The 22,010-nt window shown below is 35.5% G+C and overlaps 1 protein-coding gene across 3 annotated transcripts in view; it reads right to left on the bottom strand.

Moving 5' to 3' along the window:
* Positions 1 to 4,012: 4,012 nt before the first annotated feature.
* Positions 4,013 to 22,010, bottom strand: part of LOC136028114 (glycoprotein-N-acetylgalactosamine 3-beta-galactosyltransferase 1-like) — a 41,370-nt gene continuing 23,372 nt past the window's right edge. For 2 of the 3 annotated variants that reach the window (XM_065705755.1, XM_065705754.1), the window contains exons 2-6: positions 18,867 to 19,147; positions 17,506 to 17,763; positions 11,601 to 11,708; positions 10,089 to 10,252; positions 4,013 to 4,520 (exon numbers count right to left, since the gene is read on the bottom strand). In XM_065705755.1, the coding sequence (XP_065561827.1) occupies positions 4,251 to 4,520; positions 10,089 to 10,252; positions 11,601 to 11,708; positions 17,506 to 17,763; positions 18,867 to 18,996 (930 nt within the window). In that variant the 5' untranslated portion in view covers positions 18,997 to 19,147 and the 3' untranslated portion in view covers positions 4,013 to 4,250. The remainder of the gene's footprint in view (positions 4,521 to 10,088; positions 10,253 to 11,600; positions 11,709 to 17,505; positions 17,764 to 18,866; positions 19,148 to 22,010) is intronic. The other variant, XM_065705756.1, reaches the window with a different exon arrangement.

A 22,010-nucleotide genomic window follows, 5' to 3' on the forward strand; every position in this document is an offset into this window, starting at 1 on the left:
AGCGTATCAGAGAACCATTTTGTAGCGCTTTCAAGCTCCTATCTGCAAAAATGTGGAGTTTTGCAGTTTTTGCCAGAAGAAACATCACGGATGCGTGTTTATTTGTTTATTTTTTTCCCCAGGGGTGATCGTATTGACCCAGTGGTCCTAGAATATCGCGAGAGGGCCATTCTAACGGAAATTAAAGGTTCTAATGCCTTTTTCTGTGACCACAAAATTAGAGGGCAAGTAGGCCCCTTCCCACTCTCCTTTTTTTCCCCAAAGTCACCGGATCAAAATTTTGAGAATCCATTTTGTTCAGCTTAGTCGAAAACCTAAATACTATATCTTTGGGGATCACTTAATCTCCCGCAGTCCCCGGGGGGAGGGGATGCAAGTTAAAAGCCTGGGTTTACGTGGTTTACGCGGGAGGATCTTTCCTTAGAGGAATTTATCATGGGGGAAGACAATGTCCATAAAGGGGCGCTAGATTTTCCAGCGTTGTTAAAAAACTACAATAAGAAATTAAATAAAAACAAGTTTTTTTCTACTGAAAGTATGGAGCAGCATTAAAACTTAAAACGAACAGAAATTATTATGTATGTGAGGGGGCTCATACCCTCCGTTATACCTCACTCTTTACGCCAAAGTATTTTTAGGAATTTCAAAAGAGCTATTTATTCCAACTCAACGGCAATTGTGATTTAGGGGTAATTCTTAAAGAATAGGAGCAAAAATTTAACTTTAGCTTAAAGAGCAAGGTATTTACTAGGGGGCGAACCCCCTCGTATACGTAATAGAAATATACGAATATAGAAGTTTGTTACGTAAGTTAATTTGTGAGTTACGTATATTTATTACTAATAAAAACGTTCGTAAATTAAATGAAAAACTCTAGTGGTCTTTCAAAGTAGCCAAAAAAATGGAGGGCAACTAGGCCCTCTAGGTCGCTTATTTTTCTCAAAATCATCCGATCAAAACTTTGAGAAAGCCATTTAGCCCAAAAAAAGTAAAATTAAGATGCAAATTTCGTTTTAATTATTCATCTACAGTGAGCCAAAACCAAAACTGTATTAATTCAAAATGTTCAGAAATTAAATAAAAAAACAAGTTTTTTTTAAACTGAAAGTAAGGAGCGACATTAAACTTAAAACTAACAGAAAATATTCCGTCCATGAAAGGGGCTGTCCCTTCCTCAACACTCCGCTATTTACACTAAAGTTTGACTCTTTCTCACAACTCTACTTTTTAAAACAATAAAAAACTTTAGCGTAAAGAGCGGGACGTTGAGGAGGGGACAACCCCTCTCATATACGGAATAATTTCTGTTCGTTTTAAGTTTTAATGTTGCGCCCTACGTTCTGTTTAGAAAAATAACTTGTTTTTTTTTATTCAATTGTAGATAGGAACTTAAAATCTCTATAGTTGGATTTTCTGGTATGCTGAATCTGATGGTAGGATTTTGATTAAGTTCTCTAGACATTTTGGCGTTATTTTCCTCTTTTTTTCCAAAATGAGGCAAATTTTTTCTGGCTCGTAGCTTTGATGGATAAGATTAAACTTGATAAATCTTGTATATTTGGAATTGGCATAAAAAGGTAATTTTCTTGATACAATAATTCTTGTTAAAATTCTTTTTTTTTTTAGAGTTTAGGTTACTGTTGGGCCGCTTCACTCCTTACCTATAGTTCGTTACCACGAACTGTTTGACCAATTATTTAGTACAACTAATGGCTATATACTATTGTATAGCAGTTGTTTTCCTAAAGCTCTGCACATATTCTTATGATAATGAATTTTTAAAGGCACCCTTATACTTAGTAAGTATCATTCATTTGTTACCAGCACCAGACATAGATTTTGGTATAGTTTCCAAACCTTTGTTGATAGATTTTTCCGATAATGTACCCAATAGCTACAGTTTATTGCCATTCGATTTTGTTATTATGTGGTAAGCTGATCGATAAATAGTTACATGAATTTAAATTGTAGCACTTACATAAATATTCCTTTTGAAAATTCAAGAAGAGTTTTGCCTTAAACGAAAGGAAATTTAAAAATGTCACAAGTTTAACAGGGTATAAATATAATACACCAATCCTGATTTTGGAATGATGAATGATTCCGAGCCATTGAGAAATAGACCTGATACGCCCAAGAAAATGTCATCAAAACCATAAAAAAGTAACAAAATGTCTTGGTGGTGCCAGGTGCCTGAACTTGATTTGGAAGTTAAAAACCCTTCAGGCGGTGAAAACTAACTGGATCGAGTTCACCTATTCAGCAGTGAAGATAAGAACCAGCGACTAATGGGCATATAATGTTTTTGGTTACTAATGTGTATTCAAGGAGTTGCCTAATTATAGTAGAAAGAAAAGAAAATATTATTGAAAATTGCTTAACACTTGAATATCCGAAAAAAAATCTAAACACCATTAATTTCCATGCTATTTTCATCTGAGTATTTTATTCACGGACACCAATTTCTAGTTTAACACTTTTTTTGGGCACTTTTTTAGCCTTGTTCTTGATCAAACGAATATTTGTTGTTCTATTTTTGTGCATTGGGGACCCCTTGGCGCAAAAACTTCCAGATACAAGTATCAAGCTGACCAGAATATGCAAATTTTCGTCCCATTTCGAACCCTATTTCAAGGGGGCTCGTGCCACCAATAACAACACTATTTGTAAACCGCAGGTTTACAACTCCCCTTCTTGTATACTCCCCATCCAATCCCTTAGAAGATTAAACTAAAAACACTTTTTGAAAAATAAATATCGAACAAAAAAACTGTTTTAACCTTTGAAATATCAACTGTTGCCCTTGTTTCCTCAACAGTTAAAGATAATTAAGAAAACGAGTTTTCAAAAATTAAATAAAGACTTTGAAACGTTTCTGTGTCTGTTTTTATTCTTTGTGTTTCTCCAGCATTAACGAGCTGCCAAAACAATGCTGGAAGCTGCCTAAGAGATCATTATGTACTTTGTATAAATTTGTCTTCACAAGGTTATCGTGAGATGGCATTTGGTATAAAGGAACTTTTTATGTCATTTCCGGAGTGGATAGGCTTTGAATCATAATAGTGGATATTAAAAATGAGTTTTGAAAAAAAACAGTAAAGAGAAAAAAATTCATTCAAATTTGAAGTTTATTAAGCAATAATGGTAAATAATATTTATGTTTATCCGCACGGTAGAAGTAAACCACGAAATTGCATTTTCTGGGATTTTGGGGAAGTGCTAGAAAGCCTAATGTTTCTTGTTTTATTTTCTCCAGCGATAGCCAATAATCATTGGTTCACTTATTCATCGGATTTCTTCAGCAAGCTAAACGTCCTGCTTTAAAATAACCACTGTTTGTTTTAAAAGTTTAACTTACGCATGCATTTTTAATACTTTCAAAAGAAACAGAATAAACAGAAGCGTTTAAACGACAAAAAAAGTTTTAAAAGTTAAATTAAACTAAAAACCATAAATGAAAGTATTATAAAACAAATAATTCCATCTTGTAACATTGATTAGTGTTGAGATTAGTGTTTACTTTTATGATTAGTATTTTGACAACTAAAAAACACACAAATATACACCATTTTCATGAAAGCACTGGTGACACTCAAGCATTTACGAGGATTAAAGAGGACAACAGCCTCATTCTTTCTTATGGTAGATCTTTCTTGTAGCCTCGGCTTAGAACTGTAATTCTCTTTTTCTGCTGTTATTATTGACACTATAATAAATAAAAAACAGACTGTTTGAAATGCGAATCGTTTTCAATAAAGGGCAACTGGTACTCTAGCCCTTAGAAGGATTGGCGATATAATAGCCTCACCCTTATTTAGGTAGTAATTTCTGCTCTATTTAAGCTTGATTTGATTATTTATTTTACTTTCAATTTGTTTTATGTTTCATTTATTTATTTGCATTAAGTTCTTTTTGCTTTAAGCTTGACCTCGTTCAAACTTAACCTGAAACCTGAGTTTTATCGTTCTTTAATTTTCTATGAAAAATTTTTCTTGGAAAACATATTTTCCAATTAATGAACCAGAAAAAAAAACTATATTTACGAATGTTAAAATTTCTGAATTTTGACAAGTCACCAAAAACTAAAATTAATATAAACTATTTTCAACAATTCATCACTCCATCTCCTGCTAACTACATCGCATCATCTTTTTTTGTTCCAGCAAGATTTTTCGCACGTTTTCGCAGCAGATTGGGTCGATTTCATATGCAGTTTTAGTGGCATTGACTGGTTGAGGTATTTCTCAAACTTATTGACCATCAGACTTGTGCTTCTTAAAAATATTTCGAATAAAATTTATATCTGATTGAAGTCTGCTCCTTCTCGCCTCTTTATTTAGGAACTGTAATTCTGTCAGCGTTTCGTCTGGAGGAGGCTTTGGTGGACTTTCAGAATTATCTAGAGACTGTTTTCCATAAGGTCGTATATTGTAAAATACATTGTAGAATAAATACTGGTCTTCAGGGCTTACATAGTGGAACGATATTGTAGTATTTGAGCAGCAGTCTCCTCCAAAATACTGTAAATCATAATGAATAAATGATGAGCAATGAAAAAAATAATGAATATAATTAAAAATAATGATATAAATGAAATGGTACTGAAAATCAAGGCATCACAAATTACGAAGTAAAAAAAAGACGAAACCTTGGAATAAAACCAAAACAGATAGTCTTTGTAAGAGAGAAAGCTGGCAATACTTTTCGAAATTGTATAAAGATGATTGATTCATTTCACTTTTTGATGGATATTCTAACATCGAGTCTAGGGCAGAACTAAGGTAGATAGGCATAGAGTAAGGATAATTCAAATTGATAATTCCGTTGATTTTTGAATCTGATCAACTTGGAGTAAGACTTAAAAGGCAAGCCATGGCTAGTTAGAATAAAGCCGAGACAGATAGTCTTTGTGAGATGGAAATTTGGCATAATTTTTTCATAATTGTATAAAAGTGATTCATTCCACTTGTTGATGGATAGTCTATCATCCATCGTAGGAAAGAACTAAGGTAGATAGGCATAGAGTAAGATAATTCAAATCAGTTCTGTGGGCCATTTGAAGGCTATTGAAGCAATATTTTTAGAGTTAATTTTAGATCATCGTCCCATGATCGCTTTGAGATAAGTCTTATTTCCCAGCACAAACACAAAGGAAGTCACATTTGCGGTTTCCCGCAAAGGAACGCTCTCTAATTTACATGTTTATACATTTGCAGTGAACGGCGATACGGCTTACAGAAATCAGCCATTTTGACAATGAAATCGTCAGAGGAATAGCCTCTAAAGCGTCATTGAACACCCACCTAAAATTTACTTCTCATAAAACTGTTAGTTCACTTTCCATAGACTGTAAAATGATTCTCTAATGATATATAACTCTAAGGATGTGGAATTAAAACTTTTTTTCAGTGCGCGCAAAATTTTTCAACGATTGTTTCTTATGAAATAATTGCACTCATAAGCCGTTCAGAGAGTTAAAGCCTGTAGGATTCTTTCCATAGGCTACTATTCTTGCTTTCCTTGCCACCTCTATCCCTTCCTCTACCTAATTTGATATATTTACGCGGGCAATCTTGTCTTTTTTCGCCAATGTCGTAATTTTACTAATACTATCATTTTTTAGTGCTGCTTTAACGAATATCTTTTTACTCACATAATATATGAAGCTCGTCACGTCAGTGCCACTAAGGCAGTGCTAAAGTCAAATACTCTCAACAAAGTCCCTGAGAAGAGAAAAAGCCAGTTCATACACAGAAAAAAATCGGTCAGGAAAATGGAGGAATAGTTGCTTCTTTTAATTCCATTCTGTATCTAGACGAGTGTTGCAAAAGTATCACCAGAATACCGGTTTCATTGGCCCAAACAATTAAAGAAGAACTTCTTTTTCTTAAGCTGGAAGCAACATGGATTCTAATACAAATGTCTGCTTCTTTGTGTGTACTTCCAAGCTCTAGACAAAAAGAAATAAAGGTTCCATGTATCCTCCCTTAGGAAATATCCAACAAGTCAACAATCAGGAAAACCTCCAGCTAGTATAATGTTGAAATTCCTACTTGTACAACCAAAATTATTCAAAAACTCATGCAGAAAAGCCACTAAGTTAGCTTTGGCCAAAAAACTCTGAGAATTGGTCGCCAGTAATAAACGAGTTTGATGCTTTCACTATACATCGCACTGATGTTCAAACTTTGCTCACTCCCTTCGTCAACGGCAACCACCACTGTCTTTAAGCCCACTGGTGAGTCAGTTGAGTAATATATTCCATAAATTCCATTAAACCGGTCAGAAACCACATATAGTGTGCGTAGAAGTCAGTTTTTTGGGAGCTGACTAAAAATCTTACTGATCAATCTTCTTAACAAATCTGATAATGTTTCATTCCTTGACGGAGTCATGGTCCTTAGAGTGGCATAAAGTCCAGAATAAGTGAAAGCTGAACATCAAAAATGGACGTTTCTAGGCAAGACAACGCTTCTATCAAGTTTATCAGATCAGATGTTTTTCCAGATCGGAGTTTTTCGGAAATCTGAATCCGTCGGATCGGGCTTCAAATAATGCCGGGAAATGCTGGAGGAGTTCATGCTGAAGTATTTCGTTAGCATTTCGGTTGCTCAGCCTGTATTTTACAACCATTCAACAGAACTTTTTTAACTGCTTCTGGTTCTTCTGCAAAAACTGCTTCTGGTTCTTCTGGTTCTGGTTGGCAAAAATACGTTTCGCCTTTTGGGTAGGTTTAAAGAAGCTTTCCATGGTTTTAACCTTGATTTTCAAGAAAGCGCTTGAATTGCCTCTTAGATAATTATCTAATGCGTCCTTTAAATTGCACCCCTGGGAGGAGCCTTGTAACAGATAGCGTTGCAAACTTGAAAAACTATAAATAAAACTCTCGAAATAATTTTTTCTTAATCTTTCAAGTCATTTATAAGGGTCCAGCGCCCCTCGGAGGTACCTATTCCCGGGTACAATCGTAATCAGCGGGTTCGATAAGACTAGAAACTGCTTTCAGATTGCGTGAAACAGATGTGTCATGTCGACTTGAGTCTTTTTGTTTACTAGCGCCCAGACTAAGAGCTTGTACTTTTATATACAGTGAGTTAAATGGCTACCCAAAACAATCTGTAGACATTTCCTCTAGAAAACAATCTAACAAATCCTCCACCATCTTCCCAAGCACCCACGTATCAGAGCCATGCTTAAGCACTCTCATTACTGTAGCTTCTAATACTCTATTCTGGTTCGCAAACTTATTTCCCCAAACTTCCAAACATTTTTTCAACAGTAAAAACTCATCCTGGGCTTTGACTATTCTACTTTTCAACTTGAACGACCTTCTCGTGGCCCAACATCACCTCTTTCCCTTCACTTATTTCTTGTCTAAGTAACTTATTTTTCTTAACATTAATTTTTACTCTAATAACTTTAATATATTTATCTGGTATATCATACAAGGCTATGCCTTTCAATAGAGCAGTTCTATCGGCTGAATCAAACACCTATTTATAATCTATAAAACTGAGAACTAAAGCTGTTTGGTAATTAATGTATTTCTCACTTATTGATCAAAAAGTGAAGGTTTGTCGACACATCCTCTCCCCTTCCTAGAATCACACTGTTCTTCTCTTAAAACTTTATTTATAGCACTAACAAGAATCTTCATACTAAGTAATTTGCTTCCTACAGAAATCAAACTAATGCCTGTAGTTACAACACTCATTCTATCATCTACCTAATAAAAGGGTTTAATTGAAGTTTCCTAAAATCACAAGGTACATTCCTTTTATCAAAAATATACTCATAATGTTCAGTAATTTGCATGTAACTTCGAAACCACCATATTTAAAACAAACTCATAGACCAAGCAATTCGCACCTGAGGCTTTACTATTTATTAATTATTTTAGTACTGTCAACAACTCTTCTCCGCTAAATAAATATTCCATCACTTCCAAAATATTACAAACTTTTTCATTCTTGTCTATATCATTTCTAAACTTGATCATGTTTGAACATATTATAAAATGTTCTACCTATCTCTCTTTAGCCCTTTCCTTATTCACTAACCAAGGCCCTATTTCTAAATTTAAATGGGGCAAGTCTAAATTGCCTACTTCCCTCAATTTCGTAACCTGCCAATACAATATTTTACTATTATACGGTCTGGCTGCATCTTCCAGATCCTCAGTAATTGTGTCCGTGGTATTGCATCGATCCTGTCAGTCTTCGATTTAAAATATCGTAGAAAATAATGTTGGCCATCTTACCATCATGTGGGTACCATGTTAACTTACAGACCTTTTTCTGACCAAATACCGTATTGGGTTTAACTAGATTGTTATACTTAGAAAATTACAGCAGTGTAAAACTATTGGTATTTTTTTTCCTATGCCAAATTTACCTAGACTAGAATACCATCTGTCTCTATTCCTCCTAACCTGGGCATTAAAATTTCCAGATAGAAATATTACATTCTACTCGGGATCCTACCTATTTGTTCAAAGATTAAATTCAATAAACGCACTTACACAGTGACAAAAAGAAAAAAAGAAAAAAAAAAAATCATAAGAAACCAAATCGTGAGAAAACTGTCTTCGGTAGGCTTCCTGGCTACATCAAAATGCAAACTGGTTGATCTGTGAAATTTTTAAAGATATTATTAGCCCAAATCAATATTTGTTTTTTCTTAATATTTACCTTATTGCTACCACTCTTACATAATCTATTTTATTTCATATTGTTTTACCCTACGCGAATACTTTTAAACTTTTGGAAAGGCTTTATTCCAAAGCGTGTCAGCTGATGAGCAGCAGGTCCTGGAGGCTCAATGTGGAAAACTTAGACGCCCCATCGCCTATGCAAGTTAAAGACTAAATTCCTAGTTCTTCGAAAGTTAAGTAATTTAATTGACTTTAAATCTGAATTGCGTTTCAATCAAAATTTTAAGCTCTCCAAAATTGTCGTTTTATATCAAAAGATGGCAGAGCCCCACTTTGACGTGGTTCAATCTCTTTTGTTACTTAAAAAGAGCACCAGGGCTTTCTATTTATACTGAAATTAAATACAATTTTTTTTAACTGCAAGTAGGGAGCTACATTAAAACTTAAAACGAACAAAAATTACTCCGTATATAAAAGGGGTTATCCCCTTCGCAACGCCTCGCTCTTTGCGCAAAAGTTTGACTCTGTCACAACTCTGCTTTTTAAAAAAATAGAAAAACCGGATCGCTCCTTACTACAGTGCGTTACCACGACCTGTTTGATTAACCAAAAAAAAAAAAAAAACAGATTTTTCCACTGAAGATAAGGAGCAACATTAATACTCAAAATGAACAGAAATTATTCCGTAAATAAGGGTGTTTTGTCCCATAATCAATACATCGCTCCTTACTCTAACGTTTGACTTTTTGTTCCAATTATTTAAGAATATCTATTAGAATAATATGTTTTTTTTAACGTTCTAAATAAAAGACTGTTGTACAAAGAGCGAGGTATTGAGGAGGGGGCTACTACCTCATATACGTAATAATTTCTGTTTGTTTTAAGTTTCGATGTTGCTCCTTACCTTCAGCTGTAAAAAAAAAAAAATATTTATTTAATTTCTGACCGTTTTTTAAACAATGCCGGGGAATCTGACACCCCTTCCATGAATAATTCCCTTTACCCATTAAAATCCCTCAATGGAAAGATTTTTCCGCGTAGTCTTCCACTTGATAAATTTTATACATTTTGAATAAGCATCAAAATCCGATTCTTTTTATGTATCTGTTGTTATCAGGACTATGTTTCTTAGAGTTTCGATTTCTTAGATTTTCGATCTTAGAGTCCTGATATGATACGAACCCTTTTCTGGTACGATGACCCTTGGAGGGCAAACTGAAAAAAAAAGTACGCATCTGTGGTCATCCTTGTGAAATGCAAGGATAAAAAATGCGAAAATACAAAATGCAAAAATGCCAAGTTTCGTAGATAGAGGCGTGAAATGGCTATTGCAGTGCTTTCTAATCCACTGATGAAAATAAACTTGGGATTAAATAGAGTCTGCCCACTTCACTAAATTATTACAAAAAATAAGAATAACTGGTAAAATTATTACTGTTTCATCCTTGTAGTATGCTGCTGACCACCACCAGCTTTTTCGGTCCTCTTCATTTTCCAAAGGTTTCAAGTGGAAAAATGGAGACAATGGTAAAAATCTATGAAGTGCATTTTCGTCACGAGTATCAATCAATTTCACTTGAAGCTTCTCGAAGCACTTTCCTTAAATATAATTTTCAAACCAATTTACAAATTTGTACAGATCATTCTAACAATTAAATCTTTGCTAATCTTCGCTTTTTTAAAACATAACTTAAATTTTGAAATATCAAATAAGTATGTACATAAGACAATAAATAAGACAAGAATTAGGTTTTTCTTCGAGGTAAATCAGAAGAAATAAAAGTGCTTATCGGTTATAGAATAAGCACTATAGAATTTTGCTCGCGGATGATGCGAAATGACACAAGAAACTGGTCAAGCAACTTCTTTTTGCCACACAATTAGCTTGGTAGAAAAATAAATTTAGCTATATTTTGTTTCAGTATTTAGTTGGTATTTTGGTTTGGTTAGATTAGGTCAAGTTATGTTAAGTATTTAATATCTGCTAAGCTTTATCCCCTCCCCCTTAAAGTGTATATATAGCCCAAATGTGTTTCTAAACTATTTTATTGTCATCATATTTTGTTTGATTTCATCATCAGTAATCGAACTTCACTTCCCTAGCGTTTATCTTATAACCGATAAGTACATAAATAAATAAGAGTATGAAAAATACAAAATGTTAAACTAAATCACAAGTAAATTTCCATGCAATAGCGCACCTCCCAAAGCTATTTCTCCCTATCCGAAAGCATTTATTTTGCAAACTTCAATCTTTTGTCCTATGTCCCTGCCTTCTTAGCACAAACTAGGCCAAAAATGTTTAATTGAACTCACGGTATTCGTGCCGTTTTCGTAAACACTATTCTTTACAATACTTTACTCTATAAAAATTCAATTTAAAATGATTTATTTGCCCTATATAGATATTAATTTTAATTCAGAATATTCTTGTTAAGTAGCACTAACTTTTCGTACTATGAGGTTGACAAAAGTATATAATTTCTCCATCTCCTACTAGTTATCACCCGAAATAAAATATTAGCCCAATCACAAGCATTTAAAGTACAGTTTCTGGCACCGCATCACTATTTTCGTATGTCCAACTTTCGAACTACTGGAAAATAATAACAATTATCATTTTTTCTCTTTCTCTCACTCCCTCATGTGCTTTCCCTCTGTTGTTTTATTTTTTAAATATTATCTTTTGTTTTATTATTAAAATATAATCTTTGGTCGTCTAGCATTGCCTCCAGTGTTGTCACTTGAACCAATTTTTTAGGAGACATACCGAATTCCCAATCCATCCCCCCCACAAAAAGAAGATACCCAAAATCACCGAGGCTCTACAGATTGTTTGAACAGAAATGTTGAACAATGGTTACTACAAATGACATCATTCTCACATCCTCCAAAACCAAGGGAACGCCTTCGCTGTTCTCTCTTTTGAAAAGTAATAATGACTAACCTATTTGCAGGTCATCCGCCCAATCATTGATCTCAGGATAACAGTACGTGTTGTCTTTTATGGCTTCTTCGACAAATATCTTTACGGCTTGCTTACTGAAAATGTATCCTAATAAAAGAAAAGAAAAAAAATAAATAAAAACATCGTTAAACAGGAAACTATTGTTTGTATGAAATAAATTGTTTGGCTAAGAGCGCTGTGAACGTGCAAGATAAGCAACTTCAATCACACAATTTTAAGATCAAACAGTTCGTGGTAACGAACTGTAGTAAGGAGCGACCCGGCTCAATAGTAACCAAAACTCTACAAAATGGAATTTTGATACCAATAGCTACATCAAAAGAATCGCATTTTAATGCTGGTTTTAAATATATAAGTTTCATCAGGTTTATTTTTACCCATCAAAAGTTATGAGCCTGAGAAAATTTGCGTTATTTTAGAATATAGGGGGAAACACCCCCTAAAAGTCATAGAATCTTAACGAAAATCACACCATCAGATTCAGCGTATCAGAGAACCCTACTGTAGAAGTTTCGAGCTCCTATCTACAAAAATGTGGAATTTTGCATTTTTGCCAGAAGGCAGATCACGGATGCGTGTTTATTTGTTTGTTTGTTTGTTTTTTTTTTCCCAGGGGTGATCGTATCGACCCAGTTGTCCTAGAATGTTGCAAGAGGGCTCATTCTAACGGAAATGAAAAGTTCTAGTGCCCCTTTTAAGTGACCAAAAAAATTGGAGGGCACCTAGGCCCCCTCCCACGCTAATTATTTTCCCAAAGTCAACGGATCAAAATTCTGAGATAGCCATTTTATTCAGCGTAGTCAAAAAACCTTATAACTATGTCTTTGGGGACGACTTACTCCCCCACAGTCCCCGTGGGAGGGGCAACAAGTTACAAACTTTGACCTGTGCTTACATATAGTAATGGTTATTGGGAAGTATACAGGCGTTTTCAAGAGGATTTTTTTGGTTTGGGGGAGGGGTTGAGAAGAGGGGGATATGCTGGGGGAACTTTCCTTCGAGAATTTGTAATGGGAGAAGAAAATTTCCATGAAGGGAGAGCAGGATTTACTAGCATTATTAAAAAAAAACAATTAAAAAATAAAAGTGAAAAAGCTTTTTCAGCTGGAAGTAAGGAACAGCAATAAAACTTAAAACAAACAGAAATTATTACCCATATGAGGGGCTCACCTCCTTCTAATACCTCACTCTTTACGCTAAAGTATTTTCGGTAATTTCAACTACTTATTCTACGGCTTTTGTGATTCAGGGGGTCATTCTTAATGAATTGGGATAAAATTTAAGCTTTAGTGTAAAGAGCGAGGTACTGACGATGGGGCGAATCCCCTCATATATGTAATAAAAACATGAGAATACAAAAGTTCTTTACGTAAGCTAATTTATAAGTTACGTAAATCTTTTACCAATAAAAAGATTCGTAAAAAATTAAAAGTTCTAGTTGCCTTTTTAATTAACCAAAAAATCGGGGGGCAACTAGGCTTCGTCCCCCGCTCTTTTTTTCTCAAAATCATTCGATCAAAATTATGAGAAGGCCATTGAGCCAAAAAAAAAATATGCAAATTTCGTTTTGATTATTCCCCTGCGGAGAGCCAAAATCAAAACATGCATTGATTCAAAAACGTTCAGAAATTAAATAAAAAAAACAAGTTTTTTCAACTGATAGTAAGGAGTGACATCAAAACTTAAAACGCACAGAAATTACTTCGTATACTAAAGAGGCTGCTTCCTCATCAACGCCCCGCTCTTTACGCTAAAGTTTTTTACTGTTTTAGAAAGAAGAATTGAGAGAAAGAGTCAAACTTTAGCGTAAAGAGCGGGGCGTTGATGAGGAAGCAGCCTCTTTCATATACGAAGTAATTTCTGTGCGATTTAAGTTTTGATGTCACTCCTTACTATCAGTTGAAAAAACTTGTTTTTTTTATTTAATCCTCAATTAAGGTTGGACATGACGAACTATTCAATGGAATGCTAAGGATAAATAAAAATGTAAGGTGAAAATGCGGAATCTGTTCTTTATTTTATAAACAGCTCACAGCTCTTGCTCAATAGCCCTGTTTTATTCCAGCATATGATTCCCTTAGTATTTTATTTCGAATTCATTGTTGAAAGCTTCTTTTTCTATTTCCATTGATCTCTCTTTCTCTTTTTTAACTAAGAAAACTTCATTTTTTGGACAAGGTTTTGGACTATGAGATTGCAATGGTACTTTTGTTTATTCTTCACAGCCTTTCCAATCCAGAAATGGCATTAAAAAGTGTCATGTCTTTCAGTCAAAGGTTTCAGACCATAATCGATTGGCTATATTAGAATTTGCATTTCCAGGCATTTTGACCCTTTTTGAGCAGAACTGATGTTTCAAGGCACAAGCTGACATATGATACACCTTTACTACTAACTAATACCAACAACTCATAGCAGCACCAAGTCACCAGAGTGTAACATAGATACGCACGCTCATCCTCCGTCCCGATCTATTCCAAGCGTCTCTCTTCCCAGAAAATTCCCATTTCTCTTAAATCTTTCCTTACAACATCCTCCCACCCCAAAAGAAAACAACCTGCTTCTCGTTTACCTCTGCACGGTTGACAGTAAGGAACAATCTTCGACTATCTGTAATCCTTTATCCGCAGAATCTGCCTTAGCAATCTCACAAAATGTTGATACCAATCGATATGTCAAAAGAATCTGATTTTTATGCTGATTTTAAATGTACAAGTTTCATCAAGTTTAGTCTTACCTATCAAAAGGTATGAGCCTGAGAAAAGTTACCTTATTTTCGAAAAACGGAGGAAACATCACTTAAAAGTCATAGAATCTTAATGACAATCACACCATTAGATTCAGAGTATCAGAGAACCCTACTGTAGAGGTTTCAACCTCCTATCTGCAAAAATGTGGAATTTTGTACTTTTTGCCAGAAGAAAGATCACTGATGGTGTCTTTCTTTGTTTTTTTTTGTCTTTTTTCTTTTTCCCAGGGGTGATTGTATCGACCCAGTGGCCCGAGAATGTTGCGTTAGGGCTCATTGGAATTGAAAGTTCTAGAACACATTTTAATTTGCCAAAAAATTAGAGGGAAATTAGACCCCCTTGACGCTCATTTTTTACCAAAGTCACCGGATCAAAATTTTGAGATAACCATTTTGTTCAGCATAGTCGAAAAATCTAATAACTATGTCTATGAGGACGACTTACTCCCCAAAGTCCCCGGGGCAAGGGCTGCAAATTATGAACAATGTCTATTGTTTAAGTATAGCATTGGTTATTGGGAAATATACAGATGTTTTCATGGTGGATTTTTTTGGTGGTTGGGGGGGGGTCTGGGGTGACGTGGGAGGATCTTTCCATGGAGGAATTTTTCATAGGGAATATAATTTCCATGAAGGGGGTGCCGAATTTTTCAGCATTATAAAAAAAAAATGAGAAACTAAACAAAAAAAAAACGAGTTTTTCAACTGAAAGTAAGGAGCAACATTAAAACTTAAAACGAACAGAAATTATTACGTACATGAGGGGTTCTTCCCCTCATCAATACCTTGCTCTTTACGCTAAAGTATTTTAGTAATTTCAAAAGAACTATTTATTCTAATTAAACGGCCTTTGTGATTCAGGGGTCATTCTTATAAGATTGGAATAAAATTCGAACTTTAGCGTAAAGACCGTGGTATTTACGAGGGGGTTGAACCCCCCTCTAAGTAATAAAATATACGAATATAGAAGTTCCTCACGTAAGTTAATTCGTCAGTTACGTATATTTATTACTAATAAAAACATTTGTAAATAAAACTAAAAGTTCTAGCAGCCTTTCGAGTAACCAAAAAATTGGAGGGCAACTAGGCCCCCCCCGCCCGTTTTTCTCAAAATCGTCCGATCAAAATTTTGAGAGAGCCATTTAGCCAACAAAGTACAATTAATATGCAAACTTCATTTTAATTATTCATGTACGGTGAGCCAAAATCAAAATCTGCATCAATTCAAAAACGTTTAGAAATTAAATAAAAGAAAACTAGTTTTTTTTTACTGAAAGTAAGGAGCGACAATAAAACTCAAAATGAACAGTAATTGTTCCATATATGAAAAGGGGTGTCCCCTCTTCAATGCCCCGTTCTTTATGCTAAAGTTTAACTCTTCTCACAACTCTACTTTTTAAAACAATAGAAAGCTTTAGCGTAAAGAGCGGGGCGCTGAGGAGGGGACAGTCTCTTTAATATACGGAATAATTTCTATTTGTTTCAAGTTTTAATATCGCTCTTTACTTTTAGTTAAATAAACTTGCTTTTTTATTTAATAGCCCTTGAAAGCGGGACTGAACCACACTTTTCGTGCAGGCTACTGTTTGAAATACGGTCAGTCAGCCGGGTACCCAACAATCCGTAGACAATTTCTTTGGAAAACATCCAGTAAATCTTCATCCGCTTTTCGGAGCGTCTATGCTTCAGAGGCATATTTGATTACTGACATCACTGTACCTTCCAATATTCTAATCTTGGTTTGCAAACTTATTTTCCTATTCTTTCAAACTTTTTTTTAACTTTAAAAAAACACCCTGAACCGTCTTTACTAATAATGCTACCTGGTTAAGTGAAGCTGTCCACCGGATCAATCTTTCCGTTACCTTGTCAACGTCACCTTGTCATTTTCACTTATTCCTAGCCTTAGTGACCTAATCTTCTGAACATTAATTTTCAAACCCTGCTTGCACCCTGAACTTGCAAAACCTCTAAAAGTTTATTCATTTTGCTAACATGTTCAACTAGGATGCTAAAATCATCAGCATAATCCAAGTCAAATAAAGTTTTAGTTCCCCATTTGATTCCGTGTTCTCCCAATGCCTTTGCTAATGGACAGAGCTCAATAAAATGACATAGATAAACAGAGACAGAAAGCAACCCTACTTATCTCCTGAGCGAAATCACCAAATAACCTCATTTCCTAGCTTAACCATAGCAGTGTTATTCTCGTACATAGCACTATTCTCTTTAATGTATTAGTTTAGTATACCATACAAGGATACCCTTTCCTAAGGCATATTGCTGACTCTAGGTGGGGGCAAGAGGCTAGCTAGACCTGGATATTCTGCGGTGGTGGTAGAGTTCTAGGAAGCGAAGCTTGACTTGCTCTCACACAATCTCTTTTCTTGCTTAAGAAGGGCACTAGATACTGATATTTTCGTTCTGATGAGCCCCTTTCATATATTGTGTAATCACTGATTTGATACTGTCGCTATTTCAGAAAAAAAAGAAAAGAACTGAGACAGATCGGTGCTCCCATGTAAAAAAGGAACTTTCCTGGCTGTTCAAGGTGGGAACTGCAGTTCTCTTGTATAGAATTTAAAAAATTCCTGGACACCGACACAAGGTCCCAAAAGCAAGGATTTTCCAATATTTTCTAAAATATGCAGATATTTACCGGTAAGTTGAAAGAGTTGATGATGTTTTCCTTGGAAGCTTCAAAACCAATTCTTAGAACTTGCTTCAAAACCAATTTTGGTTTTGGAAACCAATTGGTTTCCAAAACCAATTGGTTTTGGAAGCTTCAAAACCAATTCTTAGAATTTAGAACTTGCAGTTTATTTCTCTCTCTTTTTGTTTTGAGATAATGCGTGCTGAACTTAAATGTTCATCGCAGTCAACTGAAAATATATTCGTAACGCCATTGAGTTTTTTTTTTGTACTACGAACCTATCAAAGATTGTTTTCGGACAAAAATAATTAAGCCAAAGGTTAAAGAGAAGAAGATTAAACCTCAACCTAAGTGCGGCCGGGATAAACAAAAATCCTCAAAATAAATTCTATGATATACAAGACTATCATGCATTAAGACATCAGAAAGCGATAAGGCTCGAGAAATTGGTTCATAAAAATGTTAATGCTGATAATGCTTACCCGCACCGCCACTTAAAAACACGGGCGTATGTAACATTTTCATCTTACACCCCATCCAGAGTGGCTCCTTTGGATCATATCGTGACAATAAGTAGCGAGCATTTTCAGGGAAAAAGAGAGTATCATCGTCAGCTTTTAGTATCCAATCAAATGAGTCCAAATAATGATTATATATATATTTTAATGCCTCTTGTGATTTCTTCCAAAGTTGTCCCCTTCCATCTTTTACTGGCAGAATTATATAAGGCAGATTCGGATCTGAAATAAAAGGTACAACCCTAAAATACAACCTAATATTTAGTGTATTCTGTAGGTGAATTTCAATATTAATGAGAAAGATTCTTTAAAAATTACTTACTTTGTTCAAAAATGAAAAATTTAAAAAATAATAATAGACGAATTTTCGCTAAATCAATATTAGCATCCGCTTTCAAATCAGGCGGAATAACCAAGAAAACAAGAAAAAAAGAAAAAGAAAGAAAAGCACAGACGAAATAAATTTATGAACAGCCTTCCAAAATCAAGACAGAATATCCCAAGAAACTCATTTGGCAAATAAGCATCTTGTTATGAAACTATCTCTTATAATATATAAGATAGCGATCTCGAGATCGCTCTGAGCAGACCACGAAAACAAACAAAATACAGAAGCATCGTCCATTAATTAGAACCCAGCGCAATGCTGTTTTGTTTATTATAATGTCCTTGGGTTCCGCCACTCCTCAAGGTCACCCTGTAGCGCCATTTGCAGTTCTGGTTAGGCCTGCTCATGAAAGACCATGGTGGCCACGCAAGCAGTTTTTCCTTTCGGAATAGAGAGAGAGGAAGGAGCTTACGAAAGAGCGGAGACCCCAACAATCTCACAATACTGAAACAGCTCAATCCTCTTATGTCCAGCCTGTCCTCGTCAGGGCTTATTTATTGTATTCTTAAGTGAAAAAAAAGAAATAAACATATTTAGAGAGGACAAATCTCTAGAATTGAGAAACAATTGAGAGTCAGCACCCTGTAAAGCTGATACCGAGTCCAAGAGCACACTTTTTGTGAGGCACCCTCCTCTAAAAAGCTTTTTCAAAATATTTTCTAATTCGTGCTACACGAAGGTGCAAAAACGCTAATTTTTAAGACCATTTACTGCGTTGTTTGAAGTTTTGAGGCTAGACACATATACATTTATGTAACCATATTTTATCCCAAACTCTGCAAAATTCTTGTTCCAGGCCCCTCGTCATGATTCAGTGCCCTTTGACCTTTTACGAGCTAATTTTCGGAAGTGCAGAATAAACCAGGTAAGTCAAACCAGTTAAAAGTCCATTTTTTTTTATTTCGAGAATAAAAAAAGGCATAAAACTCATAAGAACCTGGTTTTGTTGTCATGAATACTAGGATGTTGCATCTTTTCCCCCATGTGTTCTTAACATGAATTGCCTTCAAATTGTGATTTTTTGGTGATGTCATAACCCAGCAAAGTAGTCTCACTTTTTTCTTCATTTCATCTGCTCCATATTCACTAAAATCATCAAATCTTGAGTAGGCTAATGAAATTAAGGTCTGCTGGTGTTTTTCGGAAGTTTCATATAGTCTGATAAATTTAAAGACACTTATACTACCAACTAAAATGCATGGTATTAACAATGTTGACCTGAAAAAGAAAAATCTAGTCAGTGGGTTTATAACTAAACATTAGCGTTACTATTTAAAAAACAAAATTAGAATCCTAGGTCTCTTCCCCCTTCTTCTCTGTACGTGTCTAACGCAAACTTTCGACTGATATTACGAAACTCAATCATTGGTAATAGTGCAGAGCAGCTTAACCACGAATGAACGGCTTTGACATTAGGAGCCATTTTTCTACGAACTGTCTGAAAGTTTCCATGATACGGTAATATGGGTAACAACGAGTATTGCCATTTGCCATACCAATTTACAGACACAGAAAAGGCATTCGGACACCCTTTAAAATGATCTGCGACCTTAAACATAAGTTTATCCTATCCTTCAGAAAAATCCTACTCGTTCGGACTCCCAGTTCAATATCAGGCACTATTGATGAAGCAAGCTTAGTGATCGCATATACGTGCAAAAGATGTCCAAATGTAGCCTGGGTCTTGAACCAAAATACTTTACATATGCATTTAATCATAAGCAGCGCAATAGCACCACTTAGGTAAAAAACGATATGGTTTCACAGGTTATTAGAACATATCTGCAATATCTTAGGAACGTTTACCGGTGTTAAGTTAAAACTTTCAGGGCATGCTGAGGGGATTTTCAACAAAAATCAAAAGGCAATATATATCTAGGTTTTCAAAATGGCGTAACCACAATATCTGAGGAATGGCTAAGTTTATTGAATTGCAACTTTCAGTGAATGTTAAGGGGGATTTTAAATTGAATCCAAAGGAAGTCATGTTCGTCCAGGTGTCTAAAGACCGTATCTAAACTATGAAAGAAAAGACTGAGGATATTAAGCTGGAGCTTTCTGGGTGTTTTAGAGGGGATGTTGAACTAATAAAAAATCAGTATATACATTAATGTTGTCTAAAGAAAGGTTGAGGGAGATGGTGAAATAAATGAGAGGAGATGGTGAAAATCGTCAAAAGGGCGTACCTGCACTATTTCAGGAAGGGATAAGTTAATCAAGTTGCAGCTTTCAGACAATGTTGAGGTTGATGCTGGAATAAATCCAATGATGTCATGTGCATCTAAGTAGTCGAAATGAAACATCTGCAACACCTTAGGAACGTCTAAAAGTATTAAGTTGAAAGTTTTATGGTAAATTGAGTGCAATGTTGAACTGTATTAAAAGACACTGTGTGCATCCAGGTTGTCAAAAGGGTGTATCTGCAATATCTCAAGAGCGTCTAAGGGTATTAATTTGAAAATGGCTGGGCTCGTTGAGGGGGATGTTGAGTTAAATGAAAAGACACTGCGCCCACCCATGTTGCCCAAAGGGCTTATCCGCAGTATCTCAGGCACGGCTAAGATAATACGTTGAAAGTTTCAAGGAATTTGATGGAGATACTGAAGTAAATCAAAAGGCACTATGACCATAAAAGTGGTCAAAAGATCATAAATGTAGTATCTTAGGATCGGCTGAGAGTATTAATCTGTAACTTTCAGGGCATGTTGGGTGGATGATGAGCTAATTAGAAAACAGTATTAGCAACGCCATAGGCACTTCGACGACACCCATAGCCGCTACTCCTTTCTTCCTTTAATTGTCTAAGATCATGAATAATTTAATGACGATTCCCTCAAGACACAGGAGTTAATAATTTTCTTTAAGACACAGGTGCATATTACGTAATAGGGGGGGGGGGTCTCTAAACAGTACATGTGTTAATTACATACCCGAGAGGGCCAGGAAAAAACCTTCAGGGCGCGCTAGTGGAGAACCTTCAAAACGCTGGGATCCCTAGCAACCAATTAAACCGGGGGGACGAGCAACCAAATCCAACAGGGGGGAATTGCAGTCAATTCCAACGGGGGCCCTAGCAGTCAACTCCAACGAGGGCCCCTAGCAACCAATTCAACCGGAGTCAATCCCAATAGAGGCCCTAGAAAATACATTGTTTCTATTGCTCTATTAGACGCACCTGCAAAAAAAGAGACGCATTTTTGCAGTCGGTTATTTCTGAGAGTTTTGATGAAACTATCCTGTTTCTTCGAGCCAAGATTATACATGTTATCGCCACTGTGACAGCATTAAGCTGGCCCACCACAGCAAGCAATTTCAAAAGGGTTGTTACTAAAGGTAAATTTAAGCCATTTTAAGAGATATTTCTGAGAGGCCTTGACGAAAATGCATTGTTTCGGTTCCTCTCACCTTTCACCTTATTTTTAAGCTGCAGAACATGTTAATACAAACAATTCCCGTCACCGTGACATACCATGGATGGCAAACGGCACTCTCTGGCACCCTTCATTATTCCAAAGGCATTTTACAGATATTTTCATGATAAAAATGTGCTTTTGAATCCATTGATTTGTGTTATAGCAATCCGTGCCCAACGTGATATCCCCCATGACAGTTTACGCCACCGTGGCAATTTATAGATGGCACACGACACCCAGTGGACCCCTCATCATTCCTAGCACATTTTTTCAGTTATTCCCTTGATAAAAATATGTTTTAAATCCATTGGATTTTATTCTCGCAAGCCACCCTCAATGTGATACATTAAGTCAGTTCACACCGCTGTGCCACACTATGAATGGCACAAGGCACCATCTGGCACCCTTAATCATTTCTAAGGCATTTTCAAGGTATTTTCTTGTAAAAAATCATCCTTTAAATCCATCGGTTTGTGTTTTTACAAACCATCCTAAGCGAAATACACCATGACAATTCACGCCACCATGCCACACTATGACTGGCCTTCTGGAATCCTCTGACATCTCATCATTCCTAAGACACCTTCAAAATATTCTCTTTTTAAAAATCAAGCAGTATTATTGATCAAATTATGTGTTCAGGCGACCACAGCTTGGACAGAGCCCCA

The sequence above is a fragment of the Artemia franciscana genome, chromosome 6 (genome assembly GCF_032884065.1).
Source record: "Artemia franciscana chromosome 6, ASM3288406v1, whole genome shotgun sequence".
NCBI classification, from domain to species: Eukaryota; Metazoa; Arthropoda; class Branchiopoda; order Anostraca; family Artemiidae; genus Artemia; species Artemia franciscana.